The 26,332-nt window shown below is 46.0% G+C and overlaps 1 protein-coding gene across 2 annotated transcripts in view; it reads right to left on the bottom strand.

Moving 5' to 3' along the window:
• GTPBP4 (GTP binding protein 4) overlaps positions 1–4,732 on the bottom strand; it is a 29,660-nt gene extending 24,928 nt beyond the window's left edge. Inside the window, exons 1-2 of one of the 2 annotated variants that reach the window (XM_024254036.3) lie at positions 3,888–4,732; positions 595–765 (exon numbers count right to left, since the gene is read on the bottom strand). In XM_024254036.3, coding sequence (XP_024109804.2) covers positions 595–765; positions 3,888–3,935 — 219 coding nt within the window. In that variant the 5' untranslated portion in view covers positions 3,936–4,732. Of the gene's footprint in view, positions 1–594; positions 766–3,467; positions 3,489–3,887 lie in introns of those variants that run through there. The other variant, XM_054523132.2, reaches the window with a different exon arrangement.
• Positions 4,733–26,332: the final 21,600 nt, after the last annotated feature.

Here is a 26,332-nt window from a genome sequence, read left to right as displayed (position 1 = left end):
AAAAAAAGAAACAGGCAAACTGCAATGTGCAGCAGAGAAAGGAGCTCAAGGTTTCTGGCTTCATTCAAAAGTCACAGCTCCCATGTGATCTCTTCTTGCCAAAGAAGAAAACAGTCAGTGCTGAACTGACCGTCATCAGCTGATGAAGCAACAAGATCACAAACAGTGGTGGATCTTACGCCACTGACCCAAGCTGAGCCCAGAGGAAAAAAAAACCCTTGGAAAGAAGGTGGAGGAGATGAAGCCAGACAACCAGTGAGCTGCTAGCTTCTGTGTTCATAACCCACAGCTATCATGAACACTTGGGTTGGCACCTGCAAGTCCAGGGTTTACACAGAAAGCCTGAGAAGACAGCTTCGGGCCTCCTTAGGTGGGGTTTGGTTGGAGGAAAGAAAGAATACTAGGGGATCAAAAAACCCAAATTCTGTTCTCACTTTTATTAATTCAACAAATTAGTTCTTTGCTACTAACTTACTGAGTAATCTAAGTCAATTATTTTGTTTCCTTTTCTGTCAAATGAGTACACCAAACCGGTTAAACGCTGGTTCTCTGAAGGCTCATATTTACATAACCATAGAACCCCAAGTCACTTACATCCAATTTAGGGAAATCTGTTAGAATTTGTGAAAGTCTATCATGGTAATTCTGTTGAGTAAATTTGACTTTTCTCATGTAAAAATGTCTAATGCGATGTATTTGGTAATGTTTATGAATAACGGTTGGAGTCTTTCGTTGAGTCTTCGACAACGTGAGGTCTATAAAGTCCTGCAATTAAAGAAAATAAAACATAATTACATCAAAAGTGTCTACTTTTCATCCATTTACTTGAAACCTTGTTGTTTTTTTTTTGTTTTTTTTTTTTTTGAGATGGAGTCTCGCTCTGTCGCCCAAGCTGGAGCGCAGTGACGCGATCTCGGCTCACTGCAAGCTCCGCCTCCCGGGTTCACGCCATTCTCCTGCCTCAGCCTCCGGAGTAGCTGGGACTACAGGCGCCTGCCACCACGCCCAGCTAATTTTTTTGCATTTTTAGTAGAGACGGGGTTTCACCATGTTAGCCAGGATGGTCTTGATATCCTGACCTCGTGATCCACCTGCCTCGGCCTCCCAGAGTGCTGGGATTACAGGCGTGAGCCACCATGCCCGGCCCTGAAACCTTCTTAAAACACTAATATCTTACAGTACTACATATTTTAAATTACAAAAATTTACTAACTAAACGTTTTATGTACAACCTTGTCCATCTTGAAACACATGGCTGCTAAGATAAATTTTATGCCATACTTCTTGATGCTATCTTAATTTCCAAACACCTAAGAACCTTTGAAACTTAAATAATCAGAGAACTCAAACCATAAATTAGAAAAAATAGTTGAGAAAAAGAAACAATCCTCCCATTTCTTTATGCATACCTTTGACTTTGAAAGTACATAAAATAACAGGTAAAACTAAAATCCATTGTTTATAATTTCTTAAGAGATGGAAGGGAACTATGTGAGGAGATGAAGGATTTTTGCATGAGTTACCCAGTGCAAAGAGTCAGCACTTCTCTTTAATAACGATTCGATCCCCAGGATTCCTAAATCCAATGTATCTAGCCACACAATATTACTTGATCTTTTTTCTTGAACACTTTGATTAATTCAACAATTTGATTAACTCAATATTATTTCATACAAAGGTTGTTAGGGATACTTGGGTGCTGAAGATAATGAACAAGATACTGTCCCTTCCTTCATGGAATTCAGGGTCCAGTGACAGAAGTAAACAGGTGGGCACAACACAGTCTCCCACGTATTGTACTATGAGGGGCACGCACAGTCTCCCCTCTGGGCCTACAAGTGAGACAAGTAAACGGGTGATCAGAACAGTCTGCCAAGTACTATGAGGGAAACACACGGTCTCCCCTCTGGGCCCACACAAGTTCTTCTCTACATTCTTCTACACCTAATGGTGTTCACACATCCTGAAGGGGGACCAAGTCAAAGGTTACCTACTTCATAAGGTTCCCCCTGACTCTCCAACTTACCACAGCTAACCACACTCTTCTCCTCTCCCAATTCATGTGTATCCTCCATGATAACAATGGTTTATTTCTAGTACGGTCATACGAGATGCGACTTACCCCTCTTTTTTTTTTTTTTGAGACGGAGTCTTGCTCTGTTGCTCAGGCTGGAGTGCAGTGGCGCGATCTTGGCTCACTGCAAGCTCCGCCTCCTGGGTTCACGCCATTCTCCTGCCTCAGCCTCCCCAGCAGCTGGGACTACAGGCGCCCACCACCATGCCCAGCTAATTTTTTTGTATTTTTAGTAGAGACGGGGTTTCACCGTGTTAGCCAGGATGGTCTCGATCTCCTGACCTCGTGATCCGCCCGCCTCGGCCTCCCAAAGTGCTGGGATTACAGGCGTGAGCCACCGCGCCCGGCCTCGACTTACCCCTCTTGAAAATGACTTCCAAAGAGGCAGGTATTTTATCTAATGCCTTTTTTTAACACAGTACCCGATGCACAGGACAGGCACTCACTCAACATCTTCTAAAATGAACTGAATACCATACTTTCCTGACGTTATTTTTTTTTTTTTTTTACTTCCAATCACCAAACAATTACCATCGCCCATCTTTTAGATAAGTAAAGTCATCTGTTCTCTAAAAATACAAATCTCACTCCACAGAAGACGGATGGTGTATAATATATTCTAAAGTTCTCCACATAAGTCAATAACATGAACAAAGTTCATATAATCCAAAGAGCAAATTCCTTCAACAAACTTGAGAGATGGTTGACCAAAAATACAAATAAGACATGACTCCTGCACTCCAAAATACTACAATCTGGCTGGGCGCGGTAGCTCATGCCTGTAATCCCAACACTTTGGGAGGCTGAGGCAAGTGGATCACTTGAGATCAGGAGTTCAAGACCAGTCTGGCCAACATGGTGAAACCCCATCTCTACGGAAAATACAAAAATTAGCCAGGCCTGGTGGCGCGCGCCTGTAATCCCAGCTACTCGGGAGGCTGAGGCAGGAGAATCACCTGAACCTGGGAGGCGGAGGCTGCAGTCAGCCAGGATCATACCACTGCGCTCCAACCGGGGCAACAGAGCAAGACTCCATCTCAAAAAGAAAGAAAGAAAATACTACAATCGATCAAGAGATGTGACAGAACGCCTGTAATCCCTGTTACTCGGGAGGCTGAAGCAGGAGAATCGCTTGAACGCGGGAGGTGGAGGTTGCAGTGAGCCGAGACCGCGCTCCAGCCTGGGAAACAAGAGCGAAAAACTCTGTCTCAAAAAAAAAAAAAAAAAGTTCTAATACTCAACACTTGTTGACTCATTCTTGCCACACCAACCAACGTTGTAAAAATTTAGTCTGGGCTTACTATGGTCTGAAAAAGAACAGGTATTCCCAAATCTAACAGTGAAAGAGAATGACTTAAAAATTAAGAAACGTTAAATCACGAGAACAACGAACCGAGGATTCCTGAGAGGGGAGGGGGCTACGCCAAACCCAGAATCCGAAGGCTCATCACGCACCACGGAACGCTTCCTCCCTCACATGTCGGGGTCCCCCTCCACTCGCCCACATCGTCACCCGGGGCCCCTCCAGGGAACCCTACTCTGGGTGTACCCCGATCTCTGGGGGCCCTCAGTCTTTGGGTGGACCACGGTCTTAGGTGGACCCCGGTCTCTGGGGGATCCGATCTCTGGTGGACCCCGGATTCTGCTGGGGGAGGGGAAATGATACCGAGTACGCGGCCAGACGGTCGGGCCCAGGAGCGGGGGGTGGGCGAGCGGAAGGCGACCGCTCTCCCACGGCTACAGGCCCGGACCCTCCCTGGGGACCAGCTAAGGAGAAGGCGAAAGTCGCAGTGGCCCTCCCAGAGCCGCCTACCTTGGCGGACGGCACCACCGTAATTTTCTTGAAGTTGTAATGCGCCATGCCGGCTGCCGTATGCACGCGGGTACTTGGCACTCCCGGAACTTCCGCCGTCGGGCGCGGGTGGTACTACAACTGTCGGGCGCCTAAGGTACGTCACTTCCGGGAGCTCAGCCAAACGTGTCTTGCGTGGTCTATGGCGCTTTCCGCGTTGCACAGCGCACCCGCCCGGCCTGGAGGTCCGCCACGGAGGGCGTGTGGGGGCCCCAGGAGCGAGGGTGCAGGGGAGAGGACACCCGGGTTTTAGGGGGAGCGCGGAGACTACATTCCTGCTGAGTAAAGCGGGGGCTTCCGACAGACTGCCCTGCGGGTTTCTGGAGCGGGTTCAGGCCCCCAGCCACCCGCCCTGGGCCAGGGTTCGAGGGTTCGGGGTCTTGGGATTTGGAGGTTGCGGGGCTTTGGAGTCCAGAGGGTCTAGGGGATCCGGGAGTCTGGGGGTCCTGGGTCGCGGCGAGCCCCGCAGAGGAGCAGGAAGCCGCGCGTGCGGGGCGTGCCCAGGCTCTGGGTGTGGAGCAGGTGACGCCCCCACCCCGGCCTCGCGCGTGGGACCTGATCCCGGGCCGTGGTGAGGAGGCCCTCGCGGCTTCCCTGCAGCCCTCCTTTCTCGTGCTTGTTAAATCCCAAAACGGGCGGAGAAGGGAAAGCCTGATCTAAAGCAAAAGAGGTGCAGCTGGTTCCGCACAGTGCCTTAGGAGAGCCAAGGGAACAGTTGCGAGAGACAGTCCTGTGGGGTCCAACTGAGGAGAAGGTTGATGAGGATGGAGCCTTTACTGCTTTAATGTTTGTGAATAGAGTGGCCGCTCCCTTTGGGAACCCAGGGCCACATCCTTTAAATTAAACGTTAGGTAGGGCTGACTCAGTCAAGCAGTGTTCAGAGCTGTTGACTATATATTAACTCGTTTAATTTCTGCAACAGCCTCATGAAGTGCGTGGGGAAACAAAGGCACACAAGGCTCGAAAGCACCCCGTGGTTGTGCAGCTAACAAGCTAACAGGCAGCAGAGGTGGGCTTTGAACCCAGGCAGCCTGGCTCCAGCAAACCTGCTTCTAACCATTAGCTATACTGCTTCTCACGCATCTGGGATGCCCCCCACTCTCCAATCCTTTTAAACAAGTCCTATTATTCTTACGCGAAAATACCTCTCATAAATTCCCAGCATTCCAATATTGAAAATCATTCTGAGTCATGCTTTTCTCATCTATTAACTATGCTTCCATTTTTGTGTCACAAGGCGGATAAGCATACCTCCTACATCTTTGTGGCACTTCTAAAGGAAGCTTCTAGGGTAATTAGGATTTGCTGGCTATGATCATTTGCCAAACCACAGGACAGTTCTGGCCACCATTTCTGAGATTAGCAAAGCTATGCTCATACTTATTGCCCTTTCTTTTAGGTTCTTGTATGTTTCCTCAACCTCTCCCACTTTCTCTCACTCTGATACAGCCAGTTCCTCTTTTTCTTTTAATCCGGTATTTAGATAAGTCCAGTCAATACTTTGCTTCAGATGGGCGCAAACATCCTTTCTTTAATTCTTTTTTTTTTTTTTTTTTTTTTTTTTTGAGACGGAGTCTCACTCTGTCGCGCAGGCTGGAGCGCAGTGGCGCGATCTCAGCTCACTGCAACCTCCGCCTCCAGGGTTCAAGCCATTCTCCTGCCTCAGCCTCCCGAGTAGCTGGGATTACAGGCACCTGCCACTACTCCCGGCTAATATTTTGTATTTTTAGTAGAGACAGGGTTTTACCATATTAGCCAGGCTGGTCTCAAACCCTGACCTCAAGTGATCCACCCGCCTTGGCCTCCCAAAGTGCTGAGATTACAGGCATGAGCCACCTGCTTTTAACTTGTTCAGCTACAAAGGCATGTCTGTGAATGCACAACCGTAATGACTCATCATGGCCCCAGAGCTATAACAATGATAAGGTACCAAGCATCTTACACCATGTGTGCGTTGATGAGAATCAACATCCTTGCCTGTTCTTGTGATTTTCTGGCTGAGTATAGCTTCTTGGGGGCAAGTATGTGTTCTACACCACTAGGAGAAGTTTCTCTGTCATACACTTCTGGGCCTCTCTGGGGAAGCCAAACTCTAAAGGCCTTTTCTGAGGAGTGTCGGAAATGCTTCCTGCAGTAAGAGGCACACTGCCAGTTCCTGACTGTGTTAACAGATGTTCCAGCTACCAGGACGCCTCCGAGTGTGTACCTTGTGACAGAGAAAGGTACTTCTCAGCTGTAGTAAAGGATGCTCTCAAGGGTACTCTGCAAAGCTTCTGACTGCGAGGCACTTCTCAGTAAAAAGCTTTGTTTTTCAGGCCTTTTTATTTTGTGGGCTTGGTCTTTTCTGTTTTACCTTCTCGTTGCTGTAATTCTGATGGATGAAAGGTACATTTTGCAGAACTGAACTTCCTGCCTGAAAGGAGCCTTTACATGGGGATTAGCCATCAGTAGGCATCCGGTCTTAGAGGGTCCTATGAGTGCTCCATTGGGCCCGTCGGCCATTTCCCTGGATCCCCACAGGGACTCATTCAGAACGAGTCACATGCTGCTTTGTACCTAGATGCTTCCTTGTGTACATCTTGTTTCCAAAAGAAGTAGCCAGCTCTTTGTGGACAGGAATTGTGTCTTACTTTTTTGCCATCCCTCACCTCAGGCAGCACTGCCAAGAGCATTCACACTGACCGTGGAACTCCGTTGATTGAATGTTGGCTTCAGTAAGTTCCTGATGTCGTTGGGGCTGTAGCAGTTGGAATCTGGCTTCTGCAATACTCAAGTAGTCCTACTGAATTACAGTACTGTGAGACCCCCTCTGCACAACCCTGAAGTGGGTCAGAACTCCACACTGTGCCATAAAGAGGAAAGCTGTCGACAGGGAGGTCTAAGGAAACACCTCCTTTGTGGAAGGCAGCAATGGCATGAGAGCCACCCTTCGGGCCAAAGGTGCAGCCTGACATTCTCTGCAGAATTACGCAGTGAGTTAAGAGTGTGAGCTTCGTTTCTGAGATACAGCTCCACCCGCTGTGATCCTGGGAAAATGTCTCAGCTTCACCAGGCCTCTGTTTCTTCACTCTTTGCTCACTTACTATCTACCAGGCATGTTAAAAATACTTTGTGTGAATTATTTTAGCTTTTCACTAACCCTATTGTACAGGCATTAATAAGTGAGCAAAGAGATTGTGTATTATTAGTTATGCATTATTATGTATTATCTATGTTCTTATTAGCTGCTTAGTTACAATAATATTTGCTAAACTTTTGTTCTATTTATTAAATTATCATTGAACCTTAACAACTGCAATGCAGGGAGCCTCCACCACATGCCAGGTCACTTGCTTTCTTCTCGGGACAGCATAGTGAGGTGGGTGTGATTGTCTGTGTTTCACAGACAAGAGTGCTGGCTTTGAGGTGGTGGAGTGCTTGCCCACCGTCACACAGCTGGAGAGACACAACTGGAGGTGGGTTCAGGGCGCATGGAACTCCAAAGCCACTCTCCTTTTGCACTGCCAGCTGAGAGTGGCTTTGTTCTTGACCTCTTTAGAGTTATTACCTTGTTTGGTATTTGTTTGTTTGTTTCTTTGTTTATGAGACAGGGTGTCACTCTATCACCCAGGCTGGAGTGCAGTGGTATGATCTTGGCTCACTGCAACCTCCACCTCCCAGGTTTAAGCAATTCTCAGAGTTAAGTGCCTCAGCCTCCCGAGTAGCTGGGACTACAGGTGCACGCCACCACACCCGGCTACTTTTTGTATTTTTTAGTAGAGGGGAGATTTCGCCATGTTGTCCAGGCTGGTCATGAATTGTTTGGTATTTAAATGGAGGTACATGATGGATTGCACTTGGGGTCATATGCTGTCAATAATCCCCCAGCACCTGTGTTTCACTAAAGCACTGTTTGCATATGCAGACAGGTTGTGTTTTTTCTGTGAGAATTCCGTTCCTGTGTGTGGATCATGACAGGCACCTGTGCTAATGAACTTCTGCCCTTGCTCACGTCAGAGCTGCTGATAAGGGGTATTTCTATGGGTTGAGTACGAGTCATTCTATTGACACACTGTTAAAAACATTCTTTGCATTCTGCTGTTCCATAAAGGAACAATTTTAGGTTTAATGGAAATCTTGCGATCTCTTTTCCTAGAGAAGATTTGTGATAATAAACATACACGTCTTTGGAATGCATGTACTTATGCTTGTATGATCAGTTTCCAAATGATTCTAAATATCTGCAGGCAGAATTTCTTAAGATTAGCATTCTGTGCTGTACCCAAAAAGATACTCGAGATAAGCAAAGACAAGTTTCATGTTGCAACAGACATCTGAATCCTTAGTGTTTCTGGAAGCTGGTTAAGCAGGTGGTTGTGATGTCTGACCCTCAGGTTAAAAACAGTGAAAAAAATTCATTTTGATGATGTGACGTCATTGTCACAAGTTTAATAATTGATTTTGAAGGTCTGTAGAAGGAAACCATAATGCTTTAGCAATTTCCGTTTTCCAGAGGGAGGAGGCTTAAAATTTCAATTCCAGTCCTGCCACCAACTTCTAGACTAATAGTAAGCTAAGTGCCTTTCCTGCTATTATTTTTAATTAAAAACATATTATTTCCTCACAAAAGCATAGAAGTATAAAAATAATAATATTCACTATCAGAATGTATGTGTCTGGACAGTCTAAATTATCCTGTGATAACAAATAGTCTCCAAATCTCAGCATCGGTTATTTCTCTCTGATGCTCCATGCTCACTGCCGTGGACCAAATTAAGTCTCCCCAAATTCATATGTGAAAGCCCTGTCTCCCAGTGTTAAGGTGTTTGGAGATGGAGCCTTGGGGAGGTAATTTGGTTCAGAAAAGGTCAAGAGGCTGGAGCTCTCCTGATGGAATTAGCACACTTATGAGAAAAGACACCAGAGAGCTGCTCCCAGGCTTCCCTGACCCCATGCATGCACCAAGGAGAGACGATGTGAGCAGAGAGAGAAGGCAGCTTTCAACAAGCCAGGAAGAGGCTGCACCAGAACCCAACTATGCTGGTGTCCTGATCTTGACCTTCCAGTCTCCAAAACTGTGAAAAGAAAATTTTCTGTTGTTTAAGCCACTCAGTCTGGTATTTTGTTATGGCAGCCCAAGCTGGTTAAGATACTCACCACAGGTCAGCAGGGGCCTCTGTTCAGGATGGTCATTGAGGGATCAGAGTCCTGGAGTAAAGATTGACAATAGCTATGCTGAGGAAAGGGGAATGAGTTTGACAATTAAATGTTTCCGTCTCAGCTCCCATGGGCCTATTTCTGGACAATGAGTTAAGAATAACAGAGTTATTTGTAAACAGTACTGATGCCTACTGCGTTGGCATCTAAAGCAGATGCTCTTTAAATCTGTGTTAAATTGATAATTAATCCAAATATGGTACAACGTATAATGTCAAAATACTTACGTTTAGAAAATCCGAACCTATGACCGTTATATAAAGAGACAGGTAATAAACTCTCTTCTGTTCCTCTGTCCCAGGCTAATATTGACTCATGCAGGTCTTTCTTCATAAATGTTCATTCATTTAAAAACTCCATTAAAGCATCAGTATACCTGGGGACTGACAAAGAAGAAAATCCAAACTCTTAAGAAAACATAAAGGAACTCTCGTGAATGATCCCTACCCAGCAAATAACTCCTATCCTGTTTCCTTTCTCCTTATAGTCTGTTTCAGCTGATCATCTTCATAGCTCGCTTTCCATTGGGATTAATGCAGACCACTTTTTTATTTTAAGTTATTCTCATTTCCAAAATTTCTATGGCAGACTGCCATGCCAATCCTCCGTAAACAGAAGTTGAAACACATTCAAAATGGGAAAGTACTAGGAGACCATGTGATTGGTGGAGAAAATTCAATCATACAGAATTTTAATAACTTTAAATAGTAAATTTTAGAAGTAGATATGTAAAAACTTCATGATTTCATATTTTGAGGCAATATGTTATTGCCTGCTATGTGTGGCTTTATCTAGATAGCGTTTTCCATTTTGTCAACTCATCACAATTTGCTCTTTTTTCCCTTTTTACTTGACTGGCCCACTCTGCCATGAGAAAATGTGGTCTAGTCCAAATTATTTTTTTAAATATAAAAAGTTATAGGTTGAGACTGGGTGCAGTGTCTCACGCCTGTAATCGCAGCACTTTGGGAGGCCAAGGTGGGCAGATCACTGGAGGTCAGGAGTTCGAGACCAGCCTGGCCAAAATGGCAAAACTCCATCTCTACTAAAAATACTAAACCTAGCTGGGCATGGTTGCACGCACTTGTAGGCTGAAGCGGGAAAATTGCTTGAGGCAGGAGGTTGCAGTGAGCCAAGATTGTGCCACTGCACTCCAGCCTGGGCAACATAGTAAGATTCCATCTCAAAAAAAAAAAAAAAGAAAGAAAAAAAAAGCTGTAGGTTGAAAAAGTAGCAGATCAAGAATAGCTTTGATTAGCACATATATGCTAAAAGCATGTTTACCCTGCTGCCTGCTGCCTGCTGCTAGATTCAGGCAATTTCAGACATTATCTGTTCCACACATAATAACAAATTTTAAAACAAGTGCCATTTCTTTTACATGGTCAGCTAGGGATAAAGAACAGTCTCATATTGAAAACAGTACATGGCTGGATGCGGTGGCTTATGCCTGTAATCCAGCACCTTGGGAGGCCAAGGCAGGTGGATCATGAGGTCAGGAGTTCAAGACCAGCCTGGCCAAGATGTGAAACCCCATATCTACTAAAACTACAAAAATTAGCTGGGCACAGTGGCAGGCGCCTGTAATCCCAGCTACTCTGGAAGCTGAGCAGGAGAATCGCTTGAACCTGGGTAGCAGAGGTTGCGGTGAGCCGAGATCATACCACTGCGCTCCAGTCTGGGTGACAGAGTGCGACTCCATCTCAAAAAACAAAACAAAACAAAACAAAACAAAAAAACAGTACAAAGTACCTAAAATATGTTTTAAACACCCTTTAAAGTTATCTAAATATTTCTTAGTGATATAGTTTGGGTATTTTTCCCACCCAAATCTCATACTGAATTGTAATCCCCAGTGCTGGAGGTGGGGCCTCGTGCGAGGTGTTTGGATCACAGAAAATTGGTACCAACGAGTGGAGCATTGCTATAAAGATATCTGAAAATGTAAAATTAACTTTGGAACTAGGTAACAGGCAGAGGTTGGAAGACTTTGGAGGGCTCAGAGGAAGACAGGATGATGAGGGAAAGCTTAGAATGTCTTAGAGACTGGTTCAATGGTTGTGACCAAAATACTGATAGTGATATGGACAGTGAAGTCCAGGCTGCTGAGGTCTCAGATAGAAATGAGGAAATTATTGGGAACTGGATCAAAAGTCACCCTTGTTATGCCTTAGCAAAGAGCTTGGCTGCATTCTAGTCGTGCCCTGGGGATCTGTGGAAGTTTGAACTAAAAAGTGATGATTTAGGGCATCTGGCAGGAGAAATTACTAAGCAGCAAAGTGTTCAAGAGATAGCCTGGCTAATTCTAACAGCTTACCTCAGATGGGGGAGCAAAGAAATGACCTAACGTTGGAACTTACATTTAAACAGGAAGCAGAGTATAAAAGTTTGGAAAATCTGCAGCCTGGCCATGTGGCACAGAAAGAAAAAGCTTTTTAAGGAGAGGAACTTAAGCAGGCTGCAGAATGACCACTTGCTAGGGATATTTGCATAACTAAAAGCGAGCCAAGATAATAGGGAAAAAGGCTTGAAGGCATTTCAGAGATCTTCCCAGGAGCCCCTCCCATCATAGGCCCAGAGGCCTAGGAGGGCAGAATGGTTTCACAGGTCAGGCCCAGGGTATCCATTGCCCTGCACGGCCTTGGCACATTGCTTCCCACATTTCAGCTGCTGAGCTCCAGCTGTGGTTCAAAGGGGCCCAGGTACAGCTTGGGCTGCCCCTTTGGAGAACATAACCCTTGGCAGCTCCTGCATGGTGTTAAGCATGCAGGTACACAGAATGCAAGGATGAAGAACTCTTGGTGGCCTCCACCTAGATTTCAGAGGATGTATGAGAAAGTCTGAGTGCACAGAGAAGCCTGCTGCAGGGACAGAGCCCTCACAGAGAACCTTTGCCATGGCAGTGCCAAGGAGCAATGTGAGGTTAGAGCCCCCACATAGAGTCTCCAGTGGGGCACTGCCTAGTGGAGCTGTGAGAAGGGGACCATCATCCTCCAGAAACCGGAATGGTAGATCCACCAGCAGCTTGCACCCTACACCTGGAAAAGCCACAAGCATTCAACTCCAACTGGTGAGAGCAGCCCAGGGGGCTGAACCCTGCAAAGCCATAGGGGCAGAGCTGCCCAAGGCCTTGGAAGACCACCCTTGCAGCAGTGTGCCCTGGATGTGAGACATGGAGTCAAAGGAGGTTATTTTGGAGCCTTAAGATTTAATGACTGCCTTGCTAGGTTTTGTTTGCCTGGGGCCTGTAGTGCCTTTCTTTTGGCTGATTTCTCCCTTTTGGAATGGGAATGTTTACCCAATGCTGCCTCTATCTCCACTGTGTCTTGGAAGTAAATAACTTTTTTTTTTTTTTTTTTACAGGCTTATTGGTAGAAGGTACTTTACTGTCTCAGATGAGACTTTGGACTTTTGAGTTAATGCTGGAACAAGTTAAGATTTTAGGGGACTATTGGGAAGGCATGATTGTATTTTACAATGTGAGAGGGACATGAAATTTGGGAGGGATGAGGAGTAGAATGATAGAGTTTGGATATTTGTCCCTGACCAAATCTCATGTTGAATTAGTGCTGAAAGTGGGGCCTGGTGAGAGGTGTTTGGGTCGTGGGGGCGGATCCCTCATGGCTTGGTGCTGTCTTTGCAATGGTGAGTGAATTCTCCTGAGATCTGGCCATTTTAAAGTGCATGGCACCTCCCCCACCTCTTGCTGCAGCTTTCACCATGTAACGTCCTACTCCCCTTTCACCAGCCACCATGATTGTAAGCTTCCTGAGGCCTCCCTAGAAGCTGAGCAGATGTCAGCACCATGCTTCCTGTATAGCCTGAAGAGCTATGAGCCAATGAAACCTATTTTCTTTATAAATTACCTAGTCTTAGGTAGTTGTTTATAGCAATGCAAGAATGGCCTAATACACTTTGAAAAAAAGTGTCAGTGAAAGCAGGTACTCAGATGGAGCTCTGCACGAGTTTTCACTCTCAGAGCATTTGCTGAACTGAGTGAACTCCAGTTTTGGTGTTTATAGTCTTGTGGGGATGAGGCACTGGAAATAAAGCCTAGGGCTACCAAAGGTGAATAGAGTATTCACTCTATAAAGCTGGGTCCCAAAGGGTGCACACTGAGCACTAAGAAAATGGGTAAAGGAGGCCCCTGAGAAGTTGTAGCCAAACCCTAGGCCTCATGCTGTTCTTAGAGTGAACTTGGCAAAACAGCACAATTTTTTCTGAAGAAACTTGTTTTCATACCAGGCCCCCAAGAATACCTACAAATAATTTTCCATGGAAAATGAATAACTCATAATAAAGAAATCATTAAATCCAAAAGAAAACAAGGCATTAAGAACAAGAACCAGCAGAAACAACAAATAAGATAAATCACAAAGACTTCAGGTTTTGGAATTACAGGACACAAGATACAAAATAATATTGTTTCTTATGTTTAAATAAGTAATACACAAACTTTAAATCTATGCAGAAAGGAAAAGAAAGAAACGCAGGCTATAAAACTTAACCAAGAAGACTTGGAAAAAATCTCACTGAACTTTCCTGATTTAAAAAAAACTAATTACTGAAAATGAAAACTTAATAGACAGTTTTAACAGCAGAATAGAGATAGCTGAAGAGAAGTAGAGAACTGAAATGTAGATGAAAAGAAATTCAAATCACAAAAAAGTAGTGAGAAATATAAATTTATATTAGTTCCTGCTTCAGGCAGGAAATAGATGGCACGTTCGAAGAATTTAAATGAATATAATTTTTTATTTTATTTATTTATTTATTTTTGAGATGGAGTCTCACACTGTCACCTGGACTGGAGTGCAGTGGCGCAATCTTGGCTCACTGCAACCTCTGCCTCCCAGGTTCAACCGATTCTCCTGCCTCAGCCTCCCGAGTAGCTGGGATTACAGGCGCCCACCACCATGCCCAGCTAAATTTTTTTTGTATTTTTAGTAGAGATGGGGTTTCACTATGTTGGCCAGGCTGGTCTCGAACTCCTGACTTCGTGATCTGCCCACCTCGGCCTTCCAAAGTGGTGGGATTACAGGAGTGAGCCACTGCATCCAGCCATGAATCAATTTTTTAGAAGACTCTATTTTTTGTTTTGTTTTGTTTTGAGATGGAGTCTCACTCTGTCACCCAGGCTGGAGTGCAGTGGTGTGATCTCAGCTCACTGCAAGCTCCGCCTCCCAGGTTCACACCGTTCTCCTGCCTCAGCCTCCTGAGTAGCTGGGACTACAGGTGCCCACCACCACACCCGGCTAATTTTTTGTATGTTTAGTAGAGATGGGGTTTCACCATGTTTGCCAGGATGGTCTCGATCCCTGACCTCATGATCCACCCACCTGAGCCTCCCAAAGTGCTGGGATTACAGGCATCAGCCACTGCATCCGGCTGAAGACACTATTAACAGAAGTGTTAGCTGGGTTAAAAGAACCAACAAAGGATGACGAAGGACCCAGTTAACTGGCAACTGTGGGAAGCCATCACAATTCATAGGACTGAGGGGCAAGGCAATGGTAGAACCTAGCAAATGCTAAAGCCATGTAGAAGGGCCCCAGGTGGGAGCCACAGCCATAGAGGAACACAATGACACCAAGCCTCAGCCCTGCAGAAAGGGAGTGAGAGAAATTAATAACCAGAGCAGTCTCTCCTCCTTATAATTCTGCGGGGGCCTCCCTTTGGCTAACTCAACAGCCAGAATGCAAGAGGGCCTGGACATCCAGTCTGTAGAAGTCAACTTCAGGGGCATAGAGCAGGGCAGAGGAAGACACAATCTGGAGGGGCAAATGGAAAACACACAACACTGAACTTAAGCAGATTGAAATCGATTGAGAAGACCAGTAGGATTGAGAACAAATGTTTGTCCAATAAGTACTCCAGAAGGACAGGAGAAGGAGCAAGGGAAGGAGGCAATGTTTGAAGATATAAAGACTAAGATTTTTCCAGGAAAGACAAAGTACCAGAAAGATAAATAAGAAATCATAATCAGAACGCAGAATACCAAAGACAAGAACAATTTGTTAAAAGCAACTGAAAGGAAAAGCCAGATTGCCATCAAAAGAGCAACAGTGAGTGTGACAGCTGACTACTCAACAGTAACATTGAGAGACAGGAGACAGTGGAATATCTTCAATATGATGAGGGAGGGAAAAAAACAAACAATGCTGCCAAACTAGAATTCGATGCCCAGAGAAAATATCCTTTAAGGACGAGGAGAAAAACATTTACAGACAAAGGAACACTGAGAAATCTTACCATAAGCCAACCTTTTCTAAAAGAAAGTTTAAATAATATACTTGCAGTAGAAGCAAAGTGATCAGTATGAGGAACAAATAAAGTGCATAAAAAACAATAGTAATATCTTATTACATTTTAACACATAATTAGTAAGGCCTATAAATCAAGAAAGGGATAGAGTTAAGAGTTCTAGGTCCTACTTTCAGAACTAGGGTAAAGTACTGATGAACTTCAGACTTGGTAAATTAAGTATCCCTGTTATAATTCCTAGGTTAATGGTTATAACTACACAAGCAGAATGTATAACTTCCAAATTAGTAGAAAAAAGACCTAAAATGGTTAACAAAAGCTAATTGAAATGAAGGCAAGAAAAAAGTGAAAAGAAACAGAAAAAAATGGAAAAACCACAAATAATATGGTAGCTATAAATCCAAATGTGTTAATAAGTACAATAAATGTTTAATTCATAAAGATAACTTTAATGTAAACCAATAACATAACCTTGAAATATAGAATGCAAAAATTGACTTACAAAGAGAAACTCGTTTCTCTGTACATGAGTATAAAATTCTACCTGAAAGTTAACGAGGTAAACATCCATCTTAAATTTAAGAACAGCAAAATAAGGTAAAAGAACAAATAAAATGAAGGAATGAGCAGAAATTCATGCTGTATAAAACAAAAGTTGATAATGAAAAGACTAAATGGTCAAACCTGGGGCAAGACTGATGAAGAAAAGTGAATAGTGGAAATACTGTTTCCAGCCTAGAGGCGGCTCCTGAATGTGTGGCCTCATTCTTCAGCCCCATTATTCTGTTTGTAACTCTATAGAAATAGCCTATGGGATAGGGTAGTTCATCTGGCACACCCTAGGCGGGGGGCTCACTTTTAAAGTGTGGCAGTGTGGGTAGAGTTGCCTCACCCACCCCCACACCCAGTGACCTCAGTCTACCCTTGCCTTTCATCAGGGTCTTTGTATGTAGTCATCCCTTGGTATGGGTGGAGCATTGGTTCCAGGAATCCCTGTGGACACCCACATCGGTGGATGCTCAAGTCCCTGGTATAAAATGGCATAGTATTTGCATATAACCTATGCAATCCTCCTGTGTACTTTGTCATCTCTAGGTGATTTATAATACCTAATACAACGTAAATGATATATAAATTGTTGTTGTACTGTATTGTTTAGGGAATAATGACAAGAAAAAGAACTCTAGGCCAGCACGTTGGCTCATGCCTATAATCCCAACACCTCAGGAGGCTGAAGCGGGAGGATCTCTCTCTCTCTCTTTTTTTTTTTTTTTTTCTGAGATAGGATCTCGCTTTGTAGCCCAGACCCAGGCTGGAGTGCAGTGGCACTATCTTGGCTCACTGCAGCCTTGACCTCCCAGGTTCAAGTGATTCTCCTGCCTCAGCCTCCCGAATAGCTGGGAATACAGGTGTGCATCACAGCACCCAGCTGGGAGGATCTCTTGAGCCCAGGAGTTCAAGAGGGCAACAGTGAGATCCCATCTCTACAAAAGATAAAATAATTAGCTGTGCATGGTGGCAAGTTCCTGTAGTCCCAGCTACTCAGGAGGCTGAGGTGGGAGGATCATTTGAGCCCAGGAAGTAGAGGCTACAGTGACCTGTGATCACACCACTGCATTCCTGCCTGGGAGACAGCCAGACCCTGTCGGTAAAAATAAATAAATAAATGAATGAATAAAGTAAATTCAGCATTATGTAAATACCTTACGGTAGACTCACTGATTTAAACTCATGCCACTGATTCCTCTCTGCTAAGTGAAAGATCTGTTCCTCAAGTGTCTCATTTTGCAGACAAGAAAGCAAGTTCCACACATTACACAACAGGCCTACGTTCAACTAGGCCGGGTCCACACATTACGCAACAGGCCTACCTTCTACTAGGCCAGGCTGCACATTACGCGACAGGCCTACCTTCTACTAGGCCAGGCTGCACATTACGTGACAGGCCTACCTTCTACTAGGCCGGGTCCACACATTGCATGACAGGCCTACATTCTACTAGGCCAGGTCCAACGTTACGCGACAGGCCTACCTTCTACTAGGCCGGGTCCACACGTTACGCGACAGGCCTACATTCTACTAGGCCGGGTCCAACGTTACGCGACAGGCCTACATTTTACTAGGCCGGGTCCAACGTTACACGACAGGCCTACCTTCTACTAGGCCGGGTCCACACATTACGCAACAGGCCTACCTTCTCCTAGGTCGGGTCCACACATTACAGGACAGGCCTACCTTCTGCTAGGCCGGGCCCCACAATACACGACAGGCCTACATTCTACTAGGCTGGGTCCACACGTTGCACGACAGGCCTACCTTCTACTAGGCCGGGTCCACACGTTACGCGACAGGCCTACATTCTACTAGGCCGGGTCCACACGTTGCATGACAGGCCTACCTTCTACTAGGCCAGACTGCACATTATGTGGCAGGCCTACCTTCTACTAGGCCGGGTCCACACGTTGCACGACAGGCCTACATTCTACTAGGCCGGGCCGCACATTACGCAACAGGCCTACATTCTACTAGGCTGGGCCATGATTCTTGCCTTCCTATTGTGTTTCCCACTTCACACTGCCTGGCTTCTGTCACATCCACCCCAAGAGATCTGTGTGCATTCAGACAATTCGCCACTCAGTGGAGCTCCCTTGAAAGTAGCTCCTTGATTGCACGTAAGAAAACAGCATTTCTTCCATTTCTTCAAACCTAACATTTTGTATATGAAAATCTAGGCAGGGCTTGTGCCCCAGTGACTGGGAGAAGAATAAGAAGAAATTCTAGGAGTACACCTCAGGGTGTTTAGTGCATCGTAACTGAATTCAACAGACACTGAGCTCCAGCTGTGTGGCAGACCCTGTACTAAACACGTGGAGACATCAGTAAATAAAACAACATGTAATTATTGCTGCATCAGAACACGCGTGCTCGGGACACCACGGGTGGATGCTGTTAGGAGAATTAATTCAAACAACCACATCATCTGAGAACTGTATTGTAAACTATTTCTGATTAATAGATTTGCTACTTTTTCTGACTGCTGAGAACCTATAAAATCGTAAAAGTAACTTGTATGTATTTCCCTTTTAAACATCAAATTTTTATGTAAGTGACTTCCTCTGAAGCACAGGCATTTCTGTGTGCTGGTTTGATCCACTGTGGTGGTGACTAGTGGACACAGAAGGAGCCAGGCAGGGCCTGCAGAGGCCAGACCCCATCCCAGCCACCGAACAGTGCCAGGTCTTGAGCCTCCTGAGCCTGCCCTGGCTTCCACCTCCACCGCTACTTTCCCAATCACACTATCATCTCATGCCTGTCCCCAGACCCTTGAATGACAGAGTGAGAGGGTTGAGTGTCTGTGCAACAGTGACAGCCAACATTTGTTGAATGTTGTGGTGCTCCAAGCTTTCGATGAGTATGAAGCTGTTTAATCTTCACAGCACCCTTGAGGTCTGTATTAGCAGGTGTTTCACGGTTGAGGTAAACTACATCTTGTTGAACTTCTGTAAACACAGAACCCATTACAGTCTGGCCTAATGGCCGAGGGAGCTCGGACCAGTGGCCTGGCCTCGTTTCTGTGTTCTGAGACAAGCAGCCCAGGTCAGAGCAGTGCTTTCTAGATGACAGTGTGCACGCCAGCCCCTTGCTTTACGTGAGTTATTTCTAGTCCCGAGAGTAAGGCTTCAGGAGAGGCTTTCACATTCCCAGTTTATAGATAAGGAAACCGAGGCCTGGAACAATGAAGGAAGCTGAGACCACACAGGCAGTGGGCACCCAGGCCTCTCTGAGAAACACTCAGACACATTTCCCACGGCAAGGCTCCCTGGGAAGTTGCGGTTTTAGAAACTCAGCATTGTCTGGAGAAAGAGTTAATGGGGGAAAGAGGCAAACTCCCCAGGGAACACTCCTCAAGGGGAAAACCCCTTCCTACCCACCCTGGGTCTCCGTGGGAGTGAGCTGTGTAGACAAAGCACCCGCTGAGTCGCTCCTCATGGGGCCTTGACCACTGCCCCTCCTGGTTACCCCGTGCTGTCTGGAGGTTGAATCGAGGGTTTGCCACTCCAAACCAGCTCTCCCAGACCTCGCACAAAAGGTGTGATGTTTGACTAGCTGTGCGGAAGCAGGCTCACTCCCCAGGTTCTCCGACTGTCCACCTTTGGGACACGGGGAGCTGTTGATGTTTGTCAAGTTGGGTTCATCCTTGGGAGTTTTGAAGGTTGTAAAGGACCACACAGGGAAAGGGCACTTCCTAAGGTTATTCCCACCTAACTTAAGGTAATGGACCAGAGTTAAGGGACTGGAAATACTCTGTCACACCTCAGCATGAAAACACGGCAGAAATCCTGGGAGAATGCACTTTTCTCGCTCCACAGTATCACTGCTTCCCTGGGATGGTGGAAGATAACATGTTATTCATGAGGGCTAAGCTGTTAAGATCTAGTGCATGTAACCTCTGGAAGCTCTTAACTACAGCATGCAAATGACAATACTGTATGGTTAAAAATTTAGCTAATGGGAACCAGTGTGGCTGTGGCTAGAGCACAGGGAAGTATGTTAAAAGTTCAACAGGCCAGGAGCAGTGGCTCACACCTGTAATCCCAGCACTTTGGGAGGCCGAGGCAGGTGGATCACGAGGTCAGGAGATCGAGACCATCCTGGCTAACATGGTGAAACCCTGTCTCTACTAAAAATACAAAAAATCAGCCAGGCGTGGTGGCGGGCGCCTGTAGTCCCAGCTACTTGAGAGGCTGAGGCAGGAGAATGGCGTGAACCCGGGAGGCGGAGCTTGCAGTGAGCCAAGATCGCGCCACTGCACTCCAGCCTGGGTGACAGGGCAAGACTCCGTCTCAAAAAAAAAAAAAAGTTCACCAAAAGTGGATCATGTTCGGATTTTTAAGTGAGAACTGAGTGGTTGTTTTTTTTATAGGAGTGGGGTGTGCCATGCCCTGTGTGAGGAAGGGGTTGTGCCATCCCAGCCACCCTGCGAGCTCCCCCTGCCCCAGTGAGTCGTCCCTGCTGCACTCACCAGCAGTCTGGGCCCATTTCCATCGGGGCTTTGGCAGGTGGGACTCTCATAGCACATCCACCTCCATCACCAGACCAGAGCTCCTTTACTCTCTGCAAGAAAGGCAGCCCGCAGCACACGGTGAGCAGCTGAATGGGTACTGAGTGGGCACTTGCCCCTTGACTTCTCCCATTAGCCTCCTTGCCTCCTTGTCCCACCCACAGAATCACAGTGGTAACGCCCACTGCACGGGGAGGAACTGAGCATGGTCTCAGTAGCTTAGCTGATGCGTCTCCAGAAAACTCGATGTGGCTCAGCAGCGAGCCCTCCAAACAAACCACAGACAGAACTGCCAGCATTCTCTGCAATGCCAAGACCTGCTGGGCAGCATGTGTGGCCTTGGAGAGGGGAAAGAAGGCAGCTACCCAGGGCTGTATCTTCCTTGTTTTCTAGCTACTTTTCTCCGCCTTATGTCATTTACTTGTCAATATCAGATCTCAGTGCAGAATGCCTGATATTCTCAGTGTTTGATTCTCAGCAAGTGCATACTTCATACCAGTCAAACGGCTTACATAGAAATGGAATGTTTCATGATTGCTTGGAAGTCTCTAAACACCCCTTTCTTGGTCTAACTCTGATGCTGTGGCTATGTGATCTGTCTTCCTCTGACTTCTACATGAGTGGACATGAACCCCTTTGGAACCTGTCACCCCTCTGAGAATAGAACGAGAGCTGTGGACGGTCCCGCCACAATTCCACAGACTGGGTAATACATCAGGAATAGAAGTTTTTTTGGCTCATGGTTCTGGAGGCTGGGAAGTCCAAGAGCATAGTGCCCGCATCTGGTGAGGGCCTTCCCCTGGTGGAAGTGGGTGCAAGAGACAGAGAGAGGCTGGGTGCGGTTGCTCATGCCTGTAATCCCAGCACTTTGGGAGGCTGAGGCAGGCAGATCACCTGAGGTCAGGAGTTCAAGACAAGTCTGGCCAACATGGCAAAACCCCGTCTCTACTAAAAATACAAAAATTACCCAGGCGTGGTGACACATGCCTGTAGTCCCAGCTACTCAGGAGGCTGAGGCAGAAGAATCTCTTGAACCTGGGAGGCAGAGGTTGCAGTGAGCTGAGATTGCACTACTACACTACTCCAGCCTGGGCAACAATTGCAAAACTCCGTCTCAAAAAAAAAAAAAAAAAAAAAAGAGAGAGAGAGGAATGGGGATGAACTTATCAGGAGCCACCTCCCTAGACAATGAATCCACTCCCGACACAGAAGCATATTCCATCCACAGGGGCAAAGCCTCAGGCCTAACCATCTCAGAAAGTCCCCAACACAGTTAGAAGAGCAACTCAGCTTCCAGCACGTGAACTCCAGGGACACAGACAAACTGCCACGTTCAGAACATTGGCACTTCTCGTTTGAACTCTATCTTCACACGCCCTGCATGAACTGGGAAGCGCCCTCAGCAAATAGTCAGATTCATGTGGCTACACCAAGTTTGTTCAGTTTGCCTCCCGTATTGCAAGGGTTTTGCCCTTCCAGTTTCTGTCAGCTTCTGGGTGATCTCTAGGGCCTTCAAACTGTTGTTTTAATATCTAATACAGAAGTTATCATGGTTATTAGCAGGAGAGTTCCTCCAGTAAAGGCAACTCTGCCATGGCCTAAAACAGATTATGCAAAACAATTTCACCATGTGGATGTACATTCGGATTATGGACTGATACATAATCAAAATTAGAAATCTTTACAAATTGAGGAAAATGTATTTTCCTACTATTGTTATAAAATAGCTTGGGCCACTTCTACTTCCTAGTATCCCTGGATTACGTAGCAGTAACAGCTGCGATTCAGTTCCACATTCTGCATCTAAGGAGCGAGGGGTGGGAGCCGAGCCTTCCTGCCTTGCGTCTCCCCTGTCCTTGTGCTTAATCTCAGCAGCATTACATTATACTTGCTAATAATTCACCTAAGAGTGACAAAAATAATTTTTATAAGCATGTCACAAAAAGGAAGGAAAAGTTTCTTTTCCCTGCTTTGATATTTGAACCAAATGGAGCTCTGGAAGTTTTCAATAAAATGAAAAATAATTTAAACTGGAGAAAAAAATTCTGTTCCAAAGACTTACCCAAATACCTCTTTTCTAAAACTGTGGCTGGGCTTGCAGAACTGCCAGAGGGACTGGGCATGAAATGTGCTGGGCGGCTCAGCGTGCCCGTGTGCACTAATGCTGCTTTAATTGGATTTTGCAAACACTGATGATGTCCTCTGACACACAGCAGAGCAATCTCAGGGCAGTCGAGCCAAGGCCAACACTTGGAGCCCTGACGCATCCATCATAAAACGCTCAGCTGGGCTGGGAAGTAACCTTAATACTTGCACTGTCTCTTCCCAGACTCTGCCTTCCATTTCCTTTGCCCCGAATCCCTCCAGCTCTACTTGCAACATGTACTTCAAATGTCTTCTCTCTTTATGCTCAGTCCAGTCTTACAGTTACCATAAGAAGAAAAAACACATTCCTTACACATCAAGAAAGAAAACAACACCTCTGACCTTGAGAGCAATCAAAGCTGACACGGCTGAATTTTCCCTGTTTGCAAATGAGTTCAGTCACCCATTCGAGGATCCAGAATAAAATAAACACTTCGGCGGTCACTCAGGGCAGAGTGTTATGGCACAGAAGTCCCGATGAGTGCTTTCAAAGGACGGCTGTGCAAATATTTACAAGCTCTTAGAGCCTCAGTCCAGTCCCACTTGTGAGCCAGGGATTCTGATAATTCATAGAATGACAGAACCCCAGATTTGGGAGGGATGGAAGATATTGCTTAATCCAGTGTGTGACACCCATCATGGAATTTTCCCTTAAAACACCCCTGAAAGATGGGTGTTAGTGTTCTGCCCTGTGGCAGGAGCTCTGGCTTCCAAAAGCACTCTCCTACCGCTGGGAGTGACAATGCTTAGAAATTTCTTTTTGCATTAACTAAATCTTCCTTCCAGAACCTTCTACTCATTGGTCCTTGATCTGTCCTTGAGCTGTATAAATGTATAGTCATCTAATCCATAAATACAGGCATGCAACAAAGTAATTTATTTAAGTCAATTTACATTCATGTCTAAGCCTCCTTCCATCAGCATTGTGGCGACACTTCATCTCAGTCGTTATTAGTTCCCAGTCACTGCCTGACGGCCCTGGGGCAACGAAGAGGTCACCAGAATTGGCGCAGAGCCAAGCACCCAGGGACCTCCTGTAGGCGTCAGTCCGGGCTCATGACTGCTGAAATGCTCACAGTCCCTTACCTTCCACGTGGGCTCATGACTGCTGAAATGCTCACGGTCCCTTACCTTCCACGTGGGCTCATGACTACTGAAATGCTCACGGTCCCTTACCTTCCACGTGGGCTCATGACTACTGAAATGCTCACAGTCCCTTACCTTCCACGTGGGCTCATGACTGCTGAAATGCTCACGGTCCCTTACCTTCCACGTGGGCTCATGACTGCTGAAATGCTCACGGTCCCTTACCTTCCACGTGGGCTCATGACTACTGAAATGCTCACGGTCCCTTACCTTCCACGTGGGCTCATGACTGCTGAAATGCTCACGGTCCCTTACCTTCCATCTGGGCTCATGACTGCTGAAATGCTCACGGTCCCTTACCTTCCATCTGGGCTCATGACTGCTGAATTGCTCACGGTCCCTTACCTTCCACGTGGGCTCATGACTGCTGAAATGCTCACGGTCCCTTACCTTCCATCTGGGCTCATGACTACTGAAATGCTCACGGTCCCTTACCTTCCACGTGGGCTCATGACTACTGAAATGCTCACGGTCCCTTACCTTCCATCTGGGCTCATGACTGCTGAAATGCTCACGGTCCCTTACCTTCCACGTGGGCTCATAACTGCTGAAATGCTCAGGGTCCCTTACCTTCCACGTGGGCTCATGACTGCTGAAATGCTCACGGTCCCTTACCTTCCACGTGGGCTCATGACTGCTGAAATGCTCAGGGTCCCTTACCTTCCACGTGGGCTCATGACTGCTGAAATGCTCAGGGTCCCTTACCTTCCACGTGGGCATGCAGGTCACGAACTCCTGTCAGCTGCACCTGAGGTCCTCTCTTTTGGACGTCTCCATAAAATGGGAGTCAGCCTTCCTCTAATCTTGGGATAGTTCCATTCCCTTCTTCCCAGAACAGTTCTTTTTCTCCTAATTTTCTTTTCTTTTTTTTTTTTTTTGAGACAGAGTCTTGCTGTGCAGTTCAGGCTGGAGTGCAATGACGCAATCTTGGCTCACTGCGGCCTCCACCTCCTGGTTCAAGCAATTCTTGTGCCTCAGTCTCCTGAGTAACTGGGACTACAGGCGTGCGCCACCATGCCTGGCTAATTTCTGTATTTTTAGTAGACACAGGATTTTGCCATGTTGGCCAGGCTGGTCTCAAATTCCTGGCCTCAAGTAATCTACCCACCTCTGCCTCCCAAAGTGCTGGGACTACAGGTGTGAGCCACCGTGCCGAGCCTTTTCTCCTAATTCTTAAATGCATCACTCCTCTATCTACCCTACCACTACATTCTTCCTAGCTTTTATAAAAGTCAGGAAGAGTGCTTGTCATCAAGCTTTCTGAAAGACACCCGCAGCAGCCGAATTCAAAGTCTGAACCGTCACCTGGAGTGGAGTTGGGAGATGGGAGAACAAACGGGGAAGGTAAATGGAGGCAGACATAATACAGGTTGTCACTGCCTACCTCGTAAAAGGAACCATTTTTTCCCCTTACTTTCCTCCCAAATATTTGAAAAGATCTTTCGTGTTTGCCTGAAATCCTATCCAATCCAGAAATTATTCCCGTTTCCTTCCACTATTCCTCATAAGACAGAGTTCCTGGTGTTTTACCTTATCTCAGTCTGCACTTGTCTGCCCAAGTCTCTCTTAAGACACAGTGCCAAGGCCCAAGGGCACATGGAAGATGTGTTCTACCGACGCCGAAGGTCACAGGGCTTGGAGAATAGCCATTGTTCCGGGGAATGCACAATGAGTAAAGCGTAAGATCATAACAGCTTTCTCCCCAGACACAGCATTCTGTGATTTATATTGCATTTGCAGTTAGATAGAACTGCCTATTCTCTTTCTAGCCCTTTCCCCAGGATGTGTGCTTGCTGTCACGCAAGAAGCCATCACACGCGAAGGCGCTCACGCCCACAGCTACCAGACTCCGAAGAAGATGGCATTTCCTCCCGATGTTGCCATCACTTCATTCCGTCAGCCACGTTCTTCTTTGTGGCTCAAGGAATGTTAGCTCTTTGAGATATCATCAACAAAGCACGTGAAATTGTCAGAGGCTGAGCTTTCAGGAAAATCCTATTGACAACAGCCAAGTGGAAGTCAGTCTCCGTCCTCAGTGACCTGTCTTTGTTCCTTAGATTAGAGGACTCTCATTCACATCTTCTTTCTGCGGCGATAGTCAAGATGCTTACATGGGGTAAAACCCCATCAATTTAGGCTAATTGGAGGGAAGGCTGTGGAATGAGGGAAAAGTCAAGTATATTCAGTAACCAAAAAATATGCTAATAAAGGGTTGCTAAGTAGAAAAACATTCTTTGGAAACTATCTCCAAGAACTATTTTAATTATCACACAAACTGCTTGTATGGTGCATTTATAAAGTTTGACCTCAGTTTGTTCTTAAGCAGCATTACTTGCTGGGAAAGCCTTTTTATTAGCTCAACGCTGCACTCCAACTTGAGCTCAGTATGATTAGTACAAACTACAAATTACCAGGTTTCATGTTAATGAGGTTTTCATGCCATAAGGATTATAGGGTCTTGGAGACAGAAGGAATCTTAGTGGGAATTGAATCCAATCTTTTATCCATTTCTAGAAGCCTCTGCTTGACTATTTCCTGAGCCAGAACCACACATATGAGGGGATAACACAGTCCATCAAAAACACTGCTCTAG

The sequence above is a fragment of the Pongo abelii genome, chromosome 8 (genome assembly GCF_028885655.2).
Source record: "Pongo abelii isolate AG06213 chromosome 8, NHGRI_mPonAbe1-v2.0_pri, whole genome shotgun sequence".
NCBI classification, from domain to species: domain Eukaryota; kingdom Metazoa; phylum Chordata; class Mammalia; order Primates; family Hominidae; genus Pongo; species Pongo abelii.
This window is presented reverse-complemented; position numbering and strand designations above follow the sequence as displayed.